At 46.4% G+C, this 15,167-nt stretch overlaps 2 protein-coding genes across 4 annotated transcripts in view; one reads left to right on the forward strand and one right to left on the reverse strand.

Annotated features, from left to right (window-relative positions):
* Positions 1-283, reverse strand: part of LOC119853507 — a 39,653-nt gene extending 39,370 nt beyond the window's left edge. For 2 of the 3 annotated variants that reach the window (XM_038396645.2, XM_043511890.1), the window contains exon 1: positions 146-282. In XM_038396645.2, coding sequence (XP_038252573.2) covers positions 146-202 — 57 coding nt within the window. In that variant the 5' untranslated portion in view covers positions 203-282. Of the gene's footprint in view, positions 1-145 lie in introns of all 3 variants that reach the window. The other variant, XM_043511891.1, reaches the window with a different exon arrangement.
* TMEM247 (transmembrane protein 247) overlaps positions 1-13,507 on the forward strand; it is a 42,123-nt gene extending 28,616 nt beyond the window's left edge. Inside the window, exon 5 of the mRNA XM_043511894.1 lies at positions 10,665-13,507. Within this exon, the coding sequence (XP_043367829.1) occupies positions 10,665-10,670 (6 nt within the window). The 3' untranslated portion in view covers positions 10,671-13,507. The remainder of the gene's footprint in view (positions 1-10,664) is intronic.
* The last annotated feature ends 1,660 nt before the right edge of the window (positions 13,508-15,167 follow it).

The raw sequence follows: 15,167 nt of genomic DNA on the forward strand, positions 1-15,167 counted from the left end.
CTGTGATACCACTTCCCTAATAGTGGGTACTAAGGGAACCCAAGACCACCCTCCACTCTACATTCCAACTCAAGGACTCTCCAACCAGCAACCAATCTCTGTTCTATTCTGGACCTTACTGCCTTTTCCCTGAGAACTTCCTTACCTTCTGGTTCTCCCCTCCTCTGGGTCTACCAGCCACAGAATGCCACCCTCCTTCCATAGAGTAACGCTACTTACCTCTGTCATGCTAAACACACCCCCTTACTCCCAAGAACAGACTACTTCCCTAGAGCCCCTCTCTGCAATCTGGCTTTATAGAAGCCCCACTTGTTCCTGCACAGGTGAGCTTCCACTCATTAGGGCTTTCCTCTCAGACTTAATTCTCCCAGCTTGCAGCCTAATAGGTTAATTGGCCCACCTGGCTTCCATTAACTCCTACAGGGAGAGTGTGGGGTGAACACCCCATCACACTTGCATGCATACATACATGCTTCTTAATAAGGGTAGATAACATCTTACAGTTATATAGTCCTTTAGAGTCCAAAAGATCCTTAAACCCTTTGCAACTTCTATGCACATAGCTCTGGTGAAATGCAGCCATGTCTGGAGTGACAGGTAACCAACCAACACAGAGCATCTGCACAAGAGTGGATACTCCAAATATTTCTTATCTTGTAAGATCACTGGGCCATCTTTTCCTTGTGTTTGTACAGTGCCTAGCACAAAAGATCCCAGACTGAGGTCTCATGGCTTAACCACAATACAAACAGTGAAAAGGCAAATTTGAGCTGAGGGAAACCCCTTATTTTACCAAATAAATGCTAAGGACCTTGAATTAGCTGGGAAAGCAGATGGGACCTTGGTTGTAAAGGAATCCCCTAGGCGGTCACTATGAAAGGAGGTCACTAATGGGGGTGTTTGCAGAGAAGATGCTGGGAAAGAGAAGCTCCAGCAATGAAACACAGAGGGCCTGATTCTTTTCTCATTCTCACCAATAACTCCACTGATTTCACTGGAGCTGCTGGGTCCTGATTTACAACATCAGTGAGAGAGGAGAATCAGGGAGGGTGGGAGTGAGTGAGAATGAGGAAGCAGGAATGCAATGGCACTGAAAAACAGAGCCAAAGCAACACAAGTTGGCTATGGAGGAGTTAAACAGAGGCAGGAGTCAGAGTTGCAGCCATGTTAGTCTGTATCCGCAAAAATAACAGGAGTACTTGTGGCACCTTAGAGACTAACAAATTTATTTGAGCATAAGCTTTTGTGGGCTATAGCCCACTTCATCGGATGCATAGAATGGAACATATAGTGAGAAGATATATATATACACACACATACAGAGAACATGAAAAGGTGGAGTAAGAGGCTAATTAATTCAGACGAGTTATTATCAGCAGAAGAAAAAAAAACTTTTGTAGTGGTAATCAAGATGGCAGGAGTGTTTGTGTAGAAAGGCAGTGCTTATGCACTGGTCGAATAAGTCCTCTTGTTTCTTTGCCACTGAGCTGAGCAGGGCTCTCTGTACAATGAGAGCCTTTGGGAGCCCTTGGAGACATGACACGTGCTGCAAGTGCTCTGAAGTCTGCCCCTGTACGTGCAGCCTCAGCCTTCCGCTTCCTGAGCCCCGCTCGCTCCTCCAAGTCCTACGTGAGCAGTGGCAGCCACAGCTGCGCCACCACAAATAAATTATTAACCAGTTTAATGGGCCCTGACCACTAGGCTCTCGGTTTTTTTCCTTTTCCTTCTGCTTGTGCTGTGTGTTGGACTCAGCTTCATTATTTTTTCATTTCTTTAAAGCATTTCCTCCTCCTGCACATAAATAAGAAATTGTTTCTCCTTGCTCCTTCAGCTGCACACAGACAGCAGCTTCACATCCCCTACCCCCACCTTGCACAGGCCGCCTGCTGCTGCTATGAGACAGAAGCTCTGTAACGCTGCAGGGGAAGCATATCTCCCTCCCTGAGTGCAGCAGGAAGTCGGGGGAGACCAGTTCTGTCTTCAGTTCAATGGGAATGCAGCTCAGGGCAGAACATGGCACAGGGTTATTTTGATACCAAAAGCAGTGGACTACTTCAATAATTATTATAATGCTCTCTATGAATAACAGCGGCACTTCTAAGGTGCTCAGCCTCCAACCACCTTACACACTACATCAACATTAATGCATCCCCAAAACTCAAGAAAGGTGGACAAGTAATATTAGCCCATTTAGAGCTGGGGAAACTGAGGCACAGACTGATTAAGTGACTTACCCTGAGGATCAGGCCTACTGTGTGGAGTTAGATATGTCAACATCAGTGGTTCTCAACCAAGGGTACGTGTACCCCTGGGGGTACAAAGAAGTCTTCCAGAGGGTACATCAAGTCATCTAGATATTTACAACAGGCTATGTAAAAAGCACTAGCGAAGTCAGTACAAAACTAAAATTTTATATGACTCGTTTATACTGCTCTATATACAGTACACTCAGATATAAGTACAATATTTCTATTCAAATTGATTTTATAATTATATGATAAAAATGAGAAAGTAAGCAAAGTTTCACTAATAGCATGCTGTAACACTTTTGTATTTTTATGGCTGATTTTGTAAGCAAGAAGTTTTTAAATGAAGTATAACTTGGAGTTGGGGTACACAAGAGAAATCAGACTCCTGAAAGGGGTACAGTAGTCTGGAAAGGTTGAGAACACTGCTCTACCCTACAGCTGCCACCACAGCCCAGCGAGAGTACTGCAGCAGTGCTGCTGTAACACGGTAGTGTAGATCCTTCCTACAGCAATGGAAAGGGTTTTTCCATCAATGTAGTTAATCCACCTCTCCCAAAGGCAGGAGCTAGGTTGATGGAAGAATTCTTCTGTCGACATAGCCAGGTCTACACCAGGGGCTAGGTCAATATAATTATGTCTCACAGGGCACAAAAATTTCTACAGCCTTGAGCAATGTAGTTGGTTGATCTAATTTTTTAAATGTAGACCTGGTCTTAGTTATACTAAGGCTCTTTAGGCCCCCTGAGAATAACCCCTGTACATGCGGCCTCCTCAGATGGTACAGAAATGGGATAAGGGCTGTACACTGGCCCTACTCCCTGCACCTGGCTTAAAGGATGGCTCAGGGGCATGTCAGAAATGTTTTGAGGGTCTGGTCAGAGTGCACTGGCATTACAGTTATTTTTTGGGCCCACAGAGTAATATTCCTATTAATTAGAGTAACCCTGAGGCTGCTCTAAGTTTCACTGGAGATGACCTAAAATAATGGGAGCGCTCCCTCCTCCATATGCCTTGCTTTAAGCAAAAGAATGGAGTAACTAGGCCTAGTGAGTAGATGGCAGAGTGGGAAGAGAACCCAAGAAGCCTAAATCCTGGTCTCGCTTTCTATTCTTTAATGAGCTGAAGTCTGTATTTGAACCCAACAAGTGACAAAGATTAAAAACCCAACTACCATACATCAGGTGTCTTTCATTGGCCAACCTTTTTCTGACCTCTTGACAACATCCCAACCACAAGCCTATAAATATAGGCAATTTAGTGGGAAAGCCTCTTTCCCCATCTTAACATTGACAAGTAAAGCCAGCATAATGCTACCATGGGCTTTTAGGTGTCTGTCAGGAAAAAGAGAGACAAGGTAGGTGAGGTAACATCTTTTATTGGATCAGTTTCTGTTGGTGGCCTTTCTAATATCCTGGGACTGACACGGCTACAACAACATTATCAAGGAAAAGAAAGACTTGGCTTATCTGGCTGGGTATGTGCCTAATGCATCTCAGCTTTCCAAACAGAAAAAGAGAGCGGTAATCCTCATCTTAAGCGAATACGGGGCAAGGACTGGACCTGACATGACACTCTCTCATCCGGCCCATTATTCTCATCCAAAAGCAGGATATGATTTTGAGATTTTTTTTTTTTTGCTAGAGACCACCAACCCCCATTAAATCATAGTATTGTAGGTTGAAAACATTGTACAATGCAAATAAACATTGAATCTCTTTCTAATATACCCATTGCTTTATTTCCTTTATTTCTTCCAATTCTCCCAACTCACACAGGGACATGGCCTTCTGCAAATCAGCTACCCTGACCACTTGGCCTCATGGAGTCTGACCCCAGTAACAGGGAACCTATTGGAGCATCCAAAACTACCACACCCAATTCCAGAAGCTTCTGGATGTGGAGTGCTTAATCTGCCTAGCAACAATGTGTGGTTGGGACCAAGAAGAGAGTCCTAACTCTGCGCAAGTCCCTACTTGTGCAGACAAAGTGTCGGGCCCTGGAGAAGACTGACTTGAAGTTTATTGACACAACTTCCAAATTTGGTCATGGCCGCTTCCAGACCATGGAGGAGAAGAAGGCTTTCATGGGACCACTCAAGAAAGATCGTATCGCTAAAGAGGAGACTGCTTAACATCTGGAACAGTCCTGTGCAGCTCTGGGGTCTGCCTCAGACAAATAAAACTACAGACATTTTCAAAAAAACAAACAAACAATGACCCAGACACAACTGACTCCTGCCTCCCCCCAATCGGTCTCTTAAAGAGATATCTCCCTATTCGGCACATGGGTTACATATTCTCCAGCTATTTTTATTTATCGGGCTCAAGTCTTATCTAGAGCTGGCCCAAACATGTTTTTTTTAATATTCCCCTCTCCCCTTTGAAAATATGAAAAAAATCACTTTTGTGGACATTTTTAGCAGAAAATTTTGACTTTCCATAAAAAAAAACTTTCTCCCCCCCAATTTTTGAGTTTTTTCAGTTTTTGGTGACTGAAAAAAACAAAAAGTTGTGGCTGAAAACTGCCAAAAACAAAACAATCTTTTTTTTTTTGGATCAAAAATGTTCACTTTGGGGGTTTTCAGTTTTCTAATGAAAAATTGAAACTTTTCAAGTAAAGACACTTTCCTTGAAAAAATTAATTAAACTCAATTTTCCCGTGAGAAAAAAGTATTGATGGAAAATGTTCAGTCAGCCCTAGTCAGCATATACTGCTGAAAATCAAGATGAACTTGATTGAAAGGCTCTCAGAATCAGGCCTTAGTGGTTTCTCTGCCCCCTTTCCTTATCTCCAGCCCCTTTCAACACCACCATTCCAATCTCGCCTCATCATTTTTTTCCACTTCCACACACTTCAGCACACCTTGGTCCTGTCTCCCAACATTTCTACCCTTCCTCCTACCCCCCATTCCTCTTGGGATGAAGGCTGGAGCATTGATTTGATTTACCAAATGTGAGCGATGACCATATCTACCATTAAGAATATTATGGTAAATATGTCAATGTCACCAATCAAATGCAGGTGAGCTGGTAACTCTGTTAATAAGCCCTCCTCTAGAGAGAATTTGCATCTGGATCCATCTTCTTGAAGCCCCTGGTAGCACCCTGTGCACTGGAACCCTCAATAAGATGTGTAGATACTGGTCCCTAGCAGTTCCTAGGAGAAACAATAGTTTAGTTTTATCCCATGTATTAACATGATTTGGGTCAAGAAAGCAGATTTGGGATGGGGGAAATTCCCCATGGAATTGTAAAGAGAGAGGTATTTTTGTGCAGTTTTGTAACCACGCAAGTCATTGGATAGCTTCATCTCAACATTTTTGCTGGTGGTTGTGAAAACAAAAGGAGTTTCCAAAAAAGCAGAGGAACCCCCCTCTGGTGAACCCCATTTCTGGTGAAATTGAAGAAATAAAAAAGCTGGTTTGCTGTGGACAAAGTTTGCTGAATACAGTATCATTTTGTTATGGGACGATTTAAAAAAAACAAAACACTTTGCCCTTCTGTGAAATATTGTCCCATTAGCTGTGAAAAACAGCTCTCATGGATAGAAAAAGAAACACTAGGCCAGCTTCTCCACTGCATTATACCTTGGGTAATCATTTACACCTGTGCCAAGTGGGTGTAAAATGTCACCAGGTCAAAATCCTGGCATTTAACCCCCACTTTGGACCAATGTAGATGATTATGCCAGGTGCGAGACAGTGGGGAGTCAGACTTAGAATCATAGAAGATTAGGGTTGGAAGAGACCTCAGGTCGTCATCTAGTCCAACCCATTGTGCCCCAGGGCAATTTGACCAATTTTTGTAATCTCAGGCTTCACACCTGAGCATGCACAATGCAGTTTTCCATAGTTAAGAAGCATGCTCCTTGTTAGTGTTGTGTCAAACAACTCTATAAGGTCCTGTCAGGTAGGAGCTTGTCCTCAGTTGCTAAGTGTGACAGTTTTGAAAATCTGTCTATGTAAAATTTATGAATTGTTGCTGATGTTATGAGACTGTATCTCCCAGACCAGGAAAAATTGAGTTGTTAATCTGAATAGCCTTTCATTCAGACTGGAAGATCTTAGAACAAACTAACCTAAGGGAAAACTAGTTCTAGCCAGGTTGTCTGCAGAAGGTGGGGGTGGAGAAGTAGAAAATTCCCAGCAGAACAGAAGGGACAAAAACAAGGTATTAAACTGGCTTAAAAAAACCTCAAACAAACAGACTGGGAGGTTCAGGCAACACAAAGGCCATCCTCTCTGAACTAGGGAACCTTTTGGCCACCAGATCTGAACAAGCTGCAGGGGTCATAGGAGAAAAGGCTGAACTGGGGAGGGCACCTGAGACTCCTGAAGGCACTGACCAAAACCTAACTCCCAAGTATTGAGAACTCTGAGGGAGAGAATTGCATACAGGTGTTTCTTATGTGCCTAAATTCTATGCATCTCCTGGGCTTCATCTATGAATAAGGAGTGATTGCTTTGGGAACTCCTCTGCATAGTTTCTGTTACTTGCTTCAACTGTCACATGTCCCTGAAGGATTAAACTATAAATTGAAGTACCCATGAGGGTGGAGGATGTGCCGGAGCAACTGGGGTGTCAGAACTGGTCCTGGAGCCCAGGGACGCTGGAGTATGGGAGTCCCGTTCCCTAGAAGTAGTATCAGAGAGAATTTGTGCCCAAGAGGCCAGAGACTGGATGGAGCATGCCCAGATTCAAGGGAACTGAGAAACAGACTGATCTAGTGCATGGGTTCAACCACAGGTGCCTAATGAGTATCTACAAGGGGGAGCTCAGCCAGGCCCGTGATGCTATGATGCCCCATTTTCTGGAGAGGTACTTATGATGCCAACCATGGCAAGTATAGGTGTACTTTGCAATGACAATGCAAGTTCATCTACAAGGACTGAACCCTAGGGTCTCTGGATCTATATGCATGAGGCTCTACTGCCTGAGCCAAAGTACTGGCTTCATTTAGTTAGAAGCAATAGCCAGCAGCTATTCTCTGTAGCCCACCACCAGGGCAGGATGAAGACCCACTTGGCCAGCATGTTACATGCATACAGTACATTCTTTTACTCACTGAGCCATATAGTCACGTAGTCCAATGGTCCAAGCAGCAGACTGGAAGTTACAATTCAGTTCTAGTTCCAACTCTGCCGCTGGTTTGCTGGATGACTTTGGGCAAATCACATACCCTATTTGTGACCCATCAGTTGTAAAATGGGATAATAGATTCATAGATACTAAGGTCAGAAGGGACCATTCTGATCATCTAGTCTGACCTCCAGCACAGCGCAGGCCATAGAATCTCACCCACCCACTCCAATGAAAAACCTCACCCATGTCTGAGCTATTGAAGTCCTTAAATCATGGTCGTCATCGTAATAATATTTATGGACCTCAAAAAGAAAAGGAGTACTTGTGGCACCTTAGAGACTAACAAATTTATTAGAGCATAAGCTTTCGTGAGCTACAGCTCACTTCATCAGATGCTTTTGGTGGAAAATACATTGGGGAGATGTACATACACAGAGAACATGAAACAATGTGTGTTTTGCCATACACACTGTAACGAGAGTGATCAGGTAAGGTGAGCTATTATCAGCAGGAGAGCGGGGTGGGGGGGGAGAAAAACCTATTGTAGTGATAATTAAGGTGGGCCATTTCCAGCAGTTGACAAGAACATGTGAAGAACAGCGGGGGGGGGGGAGGAGGGAATAAACCTGGAGAAATAGTTTTACTTTGTGTAATGACCCATCCATTCCCAGTCTTTATTCAAGCCTAAATTAATTGTATCCAGTTTGCAAATTAATTCCAATTCAGCAGTCTCTTGTTGGAGTCTGTTTTTGAAGTTTTTTTTTGTTGAAAAATTGCCACTTTTAGGTCTGTAATGGAGTGACCAAAGAGATTGAAGTGTTCTCTGACTGGTTTTTGAATGTTATAATTCTTGACGTCTGATTTGTGTCCATTTATTCTTTTATGTAGAGACTGTCCAGTTTGGCCAATGTACATGGCAGAGGGGCATTGCTAGCACATGATGACATATATCACACTGGTAGATGTGCAGGTAAACGAGCCTCTGATAGTGTGGCTGATGTGATTTAGGCCCTATGATGATGTCCCCTGAATAGATATAGGGCCTAATCGCATCAGCCACACTATCAGAGGCTCGTTGGAATTAATTTGCAAACTGGATACAATTAATTTAGGCTTGAATAAAGACTGGGAGTGGATGGGTCATTACACAAAGTAAAACTATTTGCCCAGGTTTATTCCCCCCCCCCACGCCCACTGTTCCTCACATGTTCTTGTCAACTGCTGGAAATGGCTCACCTTGATTATCACTACAAAAGGTTCCCCCCCCCCGCTGTCCTGCTGATAATAGCTCACCTTACCTGATCACTCTCGTTACAGTGTGTATGGTAAGACACACATTGTTTCTTGTTCTCCGTGTATATAAATATCCCCACTGTATTTTCTACTGAATGCATCCGATGAAGTGAGCCGTAGCTCACAAAAGTTTACGCTCAAATAAATTTGTTAGTCTCCAACGTGCCACAAGTCCTCCTTTTTCTTTTTGCGGATACAGACTAACATGCCTGCTACTCTGAAACCTGTAATTTATGGACCTGTGTAAAGTGCTTTGAAGACTTTGCATGAAAGTCAGTGTATCCCTACGGATTAACTGGCAAAGCTTGCAAAGCTTCATATGTAACTTGATAGCATTTCTCTGTATCTGTAATGCAGTAAATTTTGAATGCCACATCCAATTAATTCCAAAATTTCAGGGAATGTTCGAGGTACCAATAAGCAGAACCCTGTTGATTTTTTCTGAAAACCAGAAAGGAGAAATGGGGGACCCACAGCCAGTGGCGCTAGAACAAGGGGGTGCATGTCAGGGGGCCATGGTCATCCCACTTATTAAAAGTGCACAGGCCTGGCCAGTCCACATTTTGCCATGGCAGATCCCCACCCCCTTTCCCTTGAAGTCCCCCTGGCCAGGCTAGCAGCTGGTGGCGCCTGGGGGGGAATCCGGGCGGTTGGGGGAGCCGCGCGGACCCTCCACCTGTCTGTGGTGCGGGGGGCTGAGAGTAGCCCCTAACCCCTGTCCCTGCCCCCCGGCTGCCTGGCCCAGGGCAGCTGGAGGTGTAGGGTCCACGCCAGCTCCCCGAGCCAGAGACTGAGTCGGAGCCGGCCCCGTGCCAATGAACTGGGCACCCCGGCTCCGTGGCAGGGAGTTGTCCCGGCTGCCACGTGGCCCCTGGTCCCGAGGCTCCCGGGAGACGTTTCCCGGCGGGCTCCGCGCCTTCCCGCCAAGCTGTGCTGGTGGAAAGCGGGCTGGCTGCAGGGGAGCCTGAGGCCACCCGTGCTGGTGGCACTGGGGGGAGGGAGGCACCCGGGAGCGAGTCCCCCACAGCTGCCTGCCCAAGTCTTACCCCAACCCGGCTCCAGGTGAGGGCGGGGCCTGGGAAGACCCGCACGGGCAGCTGTGCGGAACCCCGGCGTGGCCCCGCCACCGGCCCTGGACAGTGGGGACACGGGTCGGGTGCTGCTCTCGGGCCCCCGCCCCACAGGCGGGTGGAGCCCGCGCGCCTCTTACCATGGCTGGGCTACGGCTCCAAGGCACCGCCCCGCTCCCCGGCCGAAGCCGGGTCGGGGTAAGAGCTGTGCGGGAGCCTGGGTCCCTCTGCCTGCTGTGGAGGGGGTCCAGGGGGGCAGGGACACGGGCAGGGGCTACTTTCAGCCCACCCCTGCCCCTCCCTACCCTGGGCAGGCTCTCCGGCCCCGCTCCGGCTTCCCCTCCTCCAGGGGAAGAGGAGGGGCGGGGCCTCGGAGGGGCAGGGCCGGGGCCTCGGGGGTGGGGGCTCCATTCCCCCGCCCCCACTTTTGGGAAGGCTCTGGTGCCCCTGCACACAGAGGCCCTTGCATCTGATCAGCAGAGCCAGCAGTTTCTTTAGAATTGTCTACAGCTCAAAGAATCAATTGATAGCAGCCATTAACACCTTCCCTTATAACAACTCCTCCCCATATCAGCTCTGCTGATCCTCCCCATGAGATTAAAATCCTAACACCAAGAAAGAAAACGAAGAATGGAGTGGGGAAGGGGGAGGCATGGGGGCATACGCAGAGCCCCTGGCATTGCGGGGAGAAAGGGGGACCCTGGGAAGGAGGAAAAAGATTCCCTGGCATGAAGGAGTTGATGGGGGTTGCAGCAAGTCCCTTAAAGAGAAGGAGATGGGTGGGTGGCACATAGGGAGTTTGTAAGGGAGAATGGAGGGATGCCATGGGGCCCCTGGTGTGTACAGTGAGCTCAGCCCACATAAGCACAGTGCGACCCCCAAGTTGTTCAGACTGTTATAGCTCTTGGGGAACCAGCTAGTTGGGGATTCTAGTTTTCTTTTACATTTCAGTAACTTCTTTTCTTCTCCAGCACTAGCGTCAAAGCAGCCAGCAGGGAACGTTCTGACTATCAGAGGATACATCTCTGAAGAAGATGCTGTAGACTGACCACCTCTCTCTGGTGAATGAGAAGCTGTGAAGAACTGCATCGTTTCCACAGAGAAAGCAGAATCAACACTGGGCCACGATGATCCAGAGTAGATTTAGCAGGGTGAAGAAAACAATGGGGAAGGGAGCTTTTTCACATCTCTCTTGCAGTGGATAGTGTCCTGGCTTGATGGGTGTGTGAGGGCCTGTGTTGGAGCAAACAAGAGCACAGTTTATATGAATATTTAATTCCTTGTTGCAGTGGGTTTGAAATTCATCCGGCTGTCCCAGTTTAACAATGGCAACTTCAATTTCATCTTCATCCTGCAAGACTAGCATTGTGACTAGCACAATTGATGTCTACCCCTGTGGGAACAGTGAGTGCTAGCATCGAACCAGCAGAGGGCGCGCAAGACACGGCTACTATGTTTCTGAGCAGCCTTTAGACTCCTGGGTATTGCTGGCCCAGCAGTGTGCCAGGTTTTCGAATACAAGTATGCAGAGGGTTGGAATTGAGCTCCGTGCTTTGCTCCTTGGTTGGCACAAGCTGGGAGAGAGGAGCACGCCTCATTCTAAGGACCCTTTGACCTATAAAGTGAGCAGTTTCTGTGGACTTTCGCAAGAGCAGTGTCCAGCCTTCAGTCTGTGGTTGTGGAGATGAGAGAAGCTCAAAGCTTTAGGAAGAGTACCTCAGAGGCTTACACACATCTGGGGAAAAGTAGTACATCTCAGTTTTTTAATTCTTTCCAGGCCTACAATTTTCAAGGGGGCCTAAGTGAATTAGGTGTCCAATACCCATTGAAAACTCAGTTTGATATGGGTACTTAACTCCCTTATGCACTTCGGAAAATCCTAGCCTAGGTATTTAGGGACTATACAAATAACAACAACAACAATTTACTTTTGCAGGTGCATTTTGCACCTGCAAATAACTGTGCCCACAAATTTTACACCACCGATGCTCCCATTTAGAAAGAGACATACTTCACGACATTCACAAATCAGGGATTGAGATGTCTAAGTAGGAGCATTTGGCTCCACGTTTAATTGCAGGTGCCAAATTATGATTCTTGTCATGGTTATTTTTAGTAAAAGTCATGGACAGGTAACGGGCAATAAACAAAAATTCACGAAAGCTATGACCTGTTTGTGACTTTTGCTGCTGCGGGCTCCTTGGTTTCCCCCACCACTGTGGTGGCTGGGAGCTGTTGGGTTCCCCCTCCTCCCACAGCAGCTGGGAGCTGCAGGGTGACCATATTTCCCAAAGAGAAAAGGGGACACCCCCAGCCACTCACCTGAGGCACCCCCCTCCCCTTCCCCCTCCCTCTGCATGAGGCTGTCACTGGAACCCTGAGGAGGGCCCCCTCAGGAGTCTGTCACTTGTCGCTGGAACCCTTCCAGGGCCCCACTGTGAGCTCCAGAGTCCTGAAGCCCCTGGGGCTGAAGCAGAGAATGTCACGGAGGTCTCTGGAAGTCATGGATTCCATGACTTCCATAAATGTAGCCTTAATTATCATAAGTTCAAAAAGAGAAGCCATTGATTAAAAATCTTGGGTACCATTTTCCAAAGTGTCGAAGGCCCTGTCTAAACTATAGGTGCTAAATTGGCATGACTACAGCACTCTAGCTAGGGTGCTGCAGTGTAGAAGCTTCCTACAGTGATCGAAGGGGGTTTTCCATCACTGTAAGAACTCATCTCCCAAAGTGATGGTGTTTGAAGTTGATGGAAGCATTCCTCTGTCAATCTGGCTGCATCTACACTGGGCATAGGTGGCGAGTTATAGAGGGCCATGGTGCCCATGCTCCACCAATATTCTGGAACGTGAGCCTGGCTCCACCAGTGTTTGGGCTTATATTTTCAGAGCCATCCCATCCATAGGACAGACCGGAGCAACCATCCCAGGCCCCACACTTTGGGGGGACCCACGCTTCCGGGGGGATGCAGCATCCATGATAGCCTGGGGGCTTAGTGGAGAGCCTGACACTGGCAGCAGTGAGCGACCTGGCCCCAGCCCGCCCGGCTCTGCTCTGTCTCTTCCTGCCCCTGCTCCACCCATGCCCCCACTCCACCCCTTCCCCCAAACTCCCGCCCCACTTCTTTCCGGCTTCTGTCCACTCTCCCAAGCGACGCTGGGAGCTGGCGGGGTGGAGTGGGGTGGGCTGCGGCGCTTGCTTGTCCTGGACCCTGCATCCCCCTGAAGTGTGGGACCCGGGGTGGTTGCCCCAGTCCATCCTATGGATGGCAGGGTTCTGCTTGGATCCATTCTGGGCACCACCAAAAATTATACAAACCTGGCGCCCATGACACTGGGGGTTAGGTCAGCATAGCTATAATGCCCACGGATGTGAATTTTTCAAACCCTTGAGTACTGTAGCTATGGCGACCTGACTTTTAAGTATAGACCAGGTCTAAATGACTTAGGAGCTCAAACCCCAGTGGAAGTCAATGAGACTCAAATTCTTGAGTGCTGAGCCCTTTTGCAAACAGATCTTAGAAGCCTAAGTCACTTATGTGCTTCTGAACATTTTACCTCTGTCCCTTAGAGTCCAGAAGATTGCACTCAGCCTTCAAGAATGTTAAGATAGGTTATACTGTGGGCCTTAAAATATTATGGTAACCTTTTAAATTTCTTTGCTACTGTTGGAGAGGCAAATAAAGAGTTATCATAAATATAAAGGGAAGGGTAAACACCTTTAAATCCCTCCTGGCCAGAGGGAAAAACCCTTTCACCTGTAAAGGGTTAAGAAGCTAAGATAACCTCGCTGGCACCTAACCAAAATGACCAATAAGGAGACAAGATACTTTCAAAGCTTGGGGGGGGAAACAAAGGATCTCTCTCTGTCTGTGTGATGCTTTTGCTGGGACCAGAGCAGGAATACAGGTCAGAACTCCTGTAAAGAGTTAGTAAGCAATCTAGTTAGATATGCGTTAGATTCTGTTTTGTTTAAATGGCTGATAAAATAAAAGTTGTGCTGAATGGAACATATGTTCCTGTTTTTCTGTCTTTTTGTAACTTAAGATTTTGCCTAGAGGGATTCTCTATGTTTTGAATCTGATTACCCTGTAAGGTATTTACCATCCTGATTTTACAGAGGTGATTCTTTTACTTTTTCTTTAATTAAAATTCTTCTTTTAAGAACCTGATTGCTTTTTCATTGTTCTTAAGATTCAAGGGTTTGGGTCTGTGTTCACCTATGCAAATTGGTGAGGATTTTTATCAAGCCTTCCCCAGGAAAGGGAGTGTAGTGCTTGGGGGGATATTTTGGGGAGGGAGACGTTTCTAAGTGTGTAACACTTTGGTGGTGGCAGCGTTTAACCTAAGCTGGTAAAAATAAACTTAGGGGGTCTTTCATGCAGGTCCCCACATCTGTACCCTAGAGTTCAGAATGGGGAAGGATCCTTGACAAGGGTCCTTTCACCAGAGGAGTTCAAAGCACAGGACAGATATTTATTAATTAAGCCTCACAACACCTTCTCAGTTTGGAGATTTGATGAAGCAATGTTTTGTTATTGTAACTCTTTAGATTTTCTATCTGTGTTTATATATTGATAGATTCCTAGAGCACTACAGGTACGAGAGAAACCAAAATAAATACAATCTTTCACATGGGGAAACAAAGGCACACAGGTTGAAACTTGTTCAAGTTTTCATAGTGAGGGCTGGTCTGCACTAGAAAATTAGATTGACCTAGCTACATCATTCAGGGGTGTGAAAAATCCACACCCACAGAGCAAAGTAGTTAAACTGACCTAAGTCCGTGTGTAGACACTGCTAGGATGACAGAAGAATTGTTCTGTTGACCTAGCTGTGGCAGCTTGGGGAGGTTGATTACCTACGCTGATGGGAGAACCCCACCCTTGCCTACAGTGAAGCACTGCAGAGGTGATGCTGTAGTGCTTCAAGTGTAGGCAAGCCCTAAATCTGTGACATTGCTTAAATTGATTAAAACTCTTGACTCTCAGCCCCACGTTCTAATCACCGGACAGTTGTGTCTATACTACTCGGCCCATTCATACCAATATATTTCATTCTCTCTCTAAGGATTGTAGCAATAACATCAAATTCAGCCTTCTCATAAACTGGTTGATTGACTCATAGTATCTGCTTGAAGAAATAGGGCCAGAATTTCAAAAGAGTTCCAGCACCCAACAGCCCCTATTTAAGCAGTGAATAAGTGCTGGATTTTCAGAAGACCTAAACTCCCACGTAGGCACCTAAAGGATAGATTTTCAAATGGGCTCATCACCCAGCTTCTCCCATGGAGTGTACTGGGAGGTGCTGAGGAATCTTGGCCCATAGTGCTTTACAATCATTGTCAGTAACCTATGGAGGGAATTTTTGTTTTTGTTTTTTTAGAACCCCAATCAGATGGATCAGTGCAGTTAGTTCTTTCTGTATTCAAATGACTTCAGCCATCATCAGGCATACCCCATGTACTGGCAGGC

The sequence above is a fragment of the Dermochelys coriacea genome, chromosome 3 (assembly GCF_009764565.3).
Source record: "Dermochelys coriacea isolate rDerCor1 chromosome 3, rDerCor1.pri.v4, whole genome shotgun sequence".
Classification (NCBI taxonomy): Eukaryota; Metazoa; Chordata; order Testudines; family Dermochelyidae; genus Dermochelys; species Dermochelys coriacea.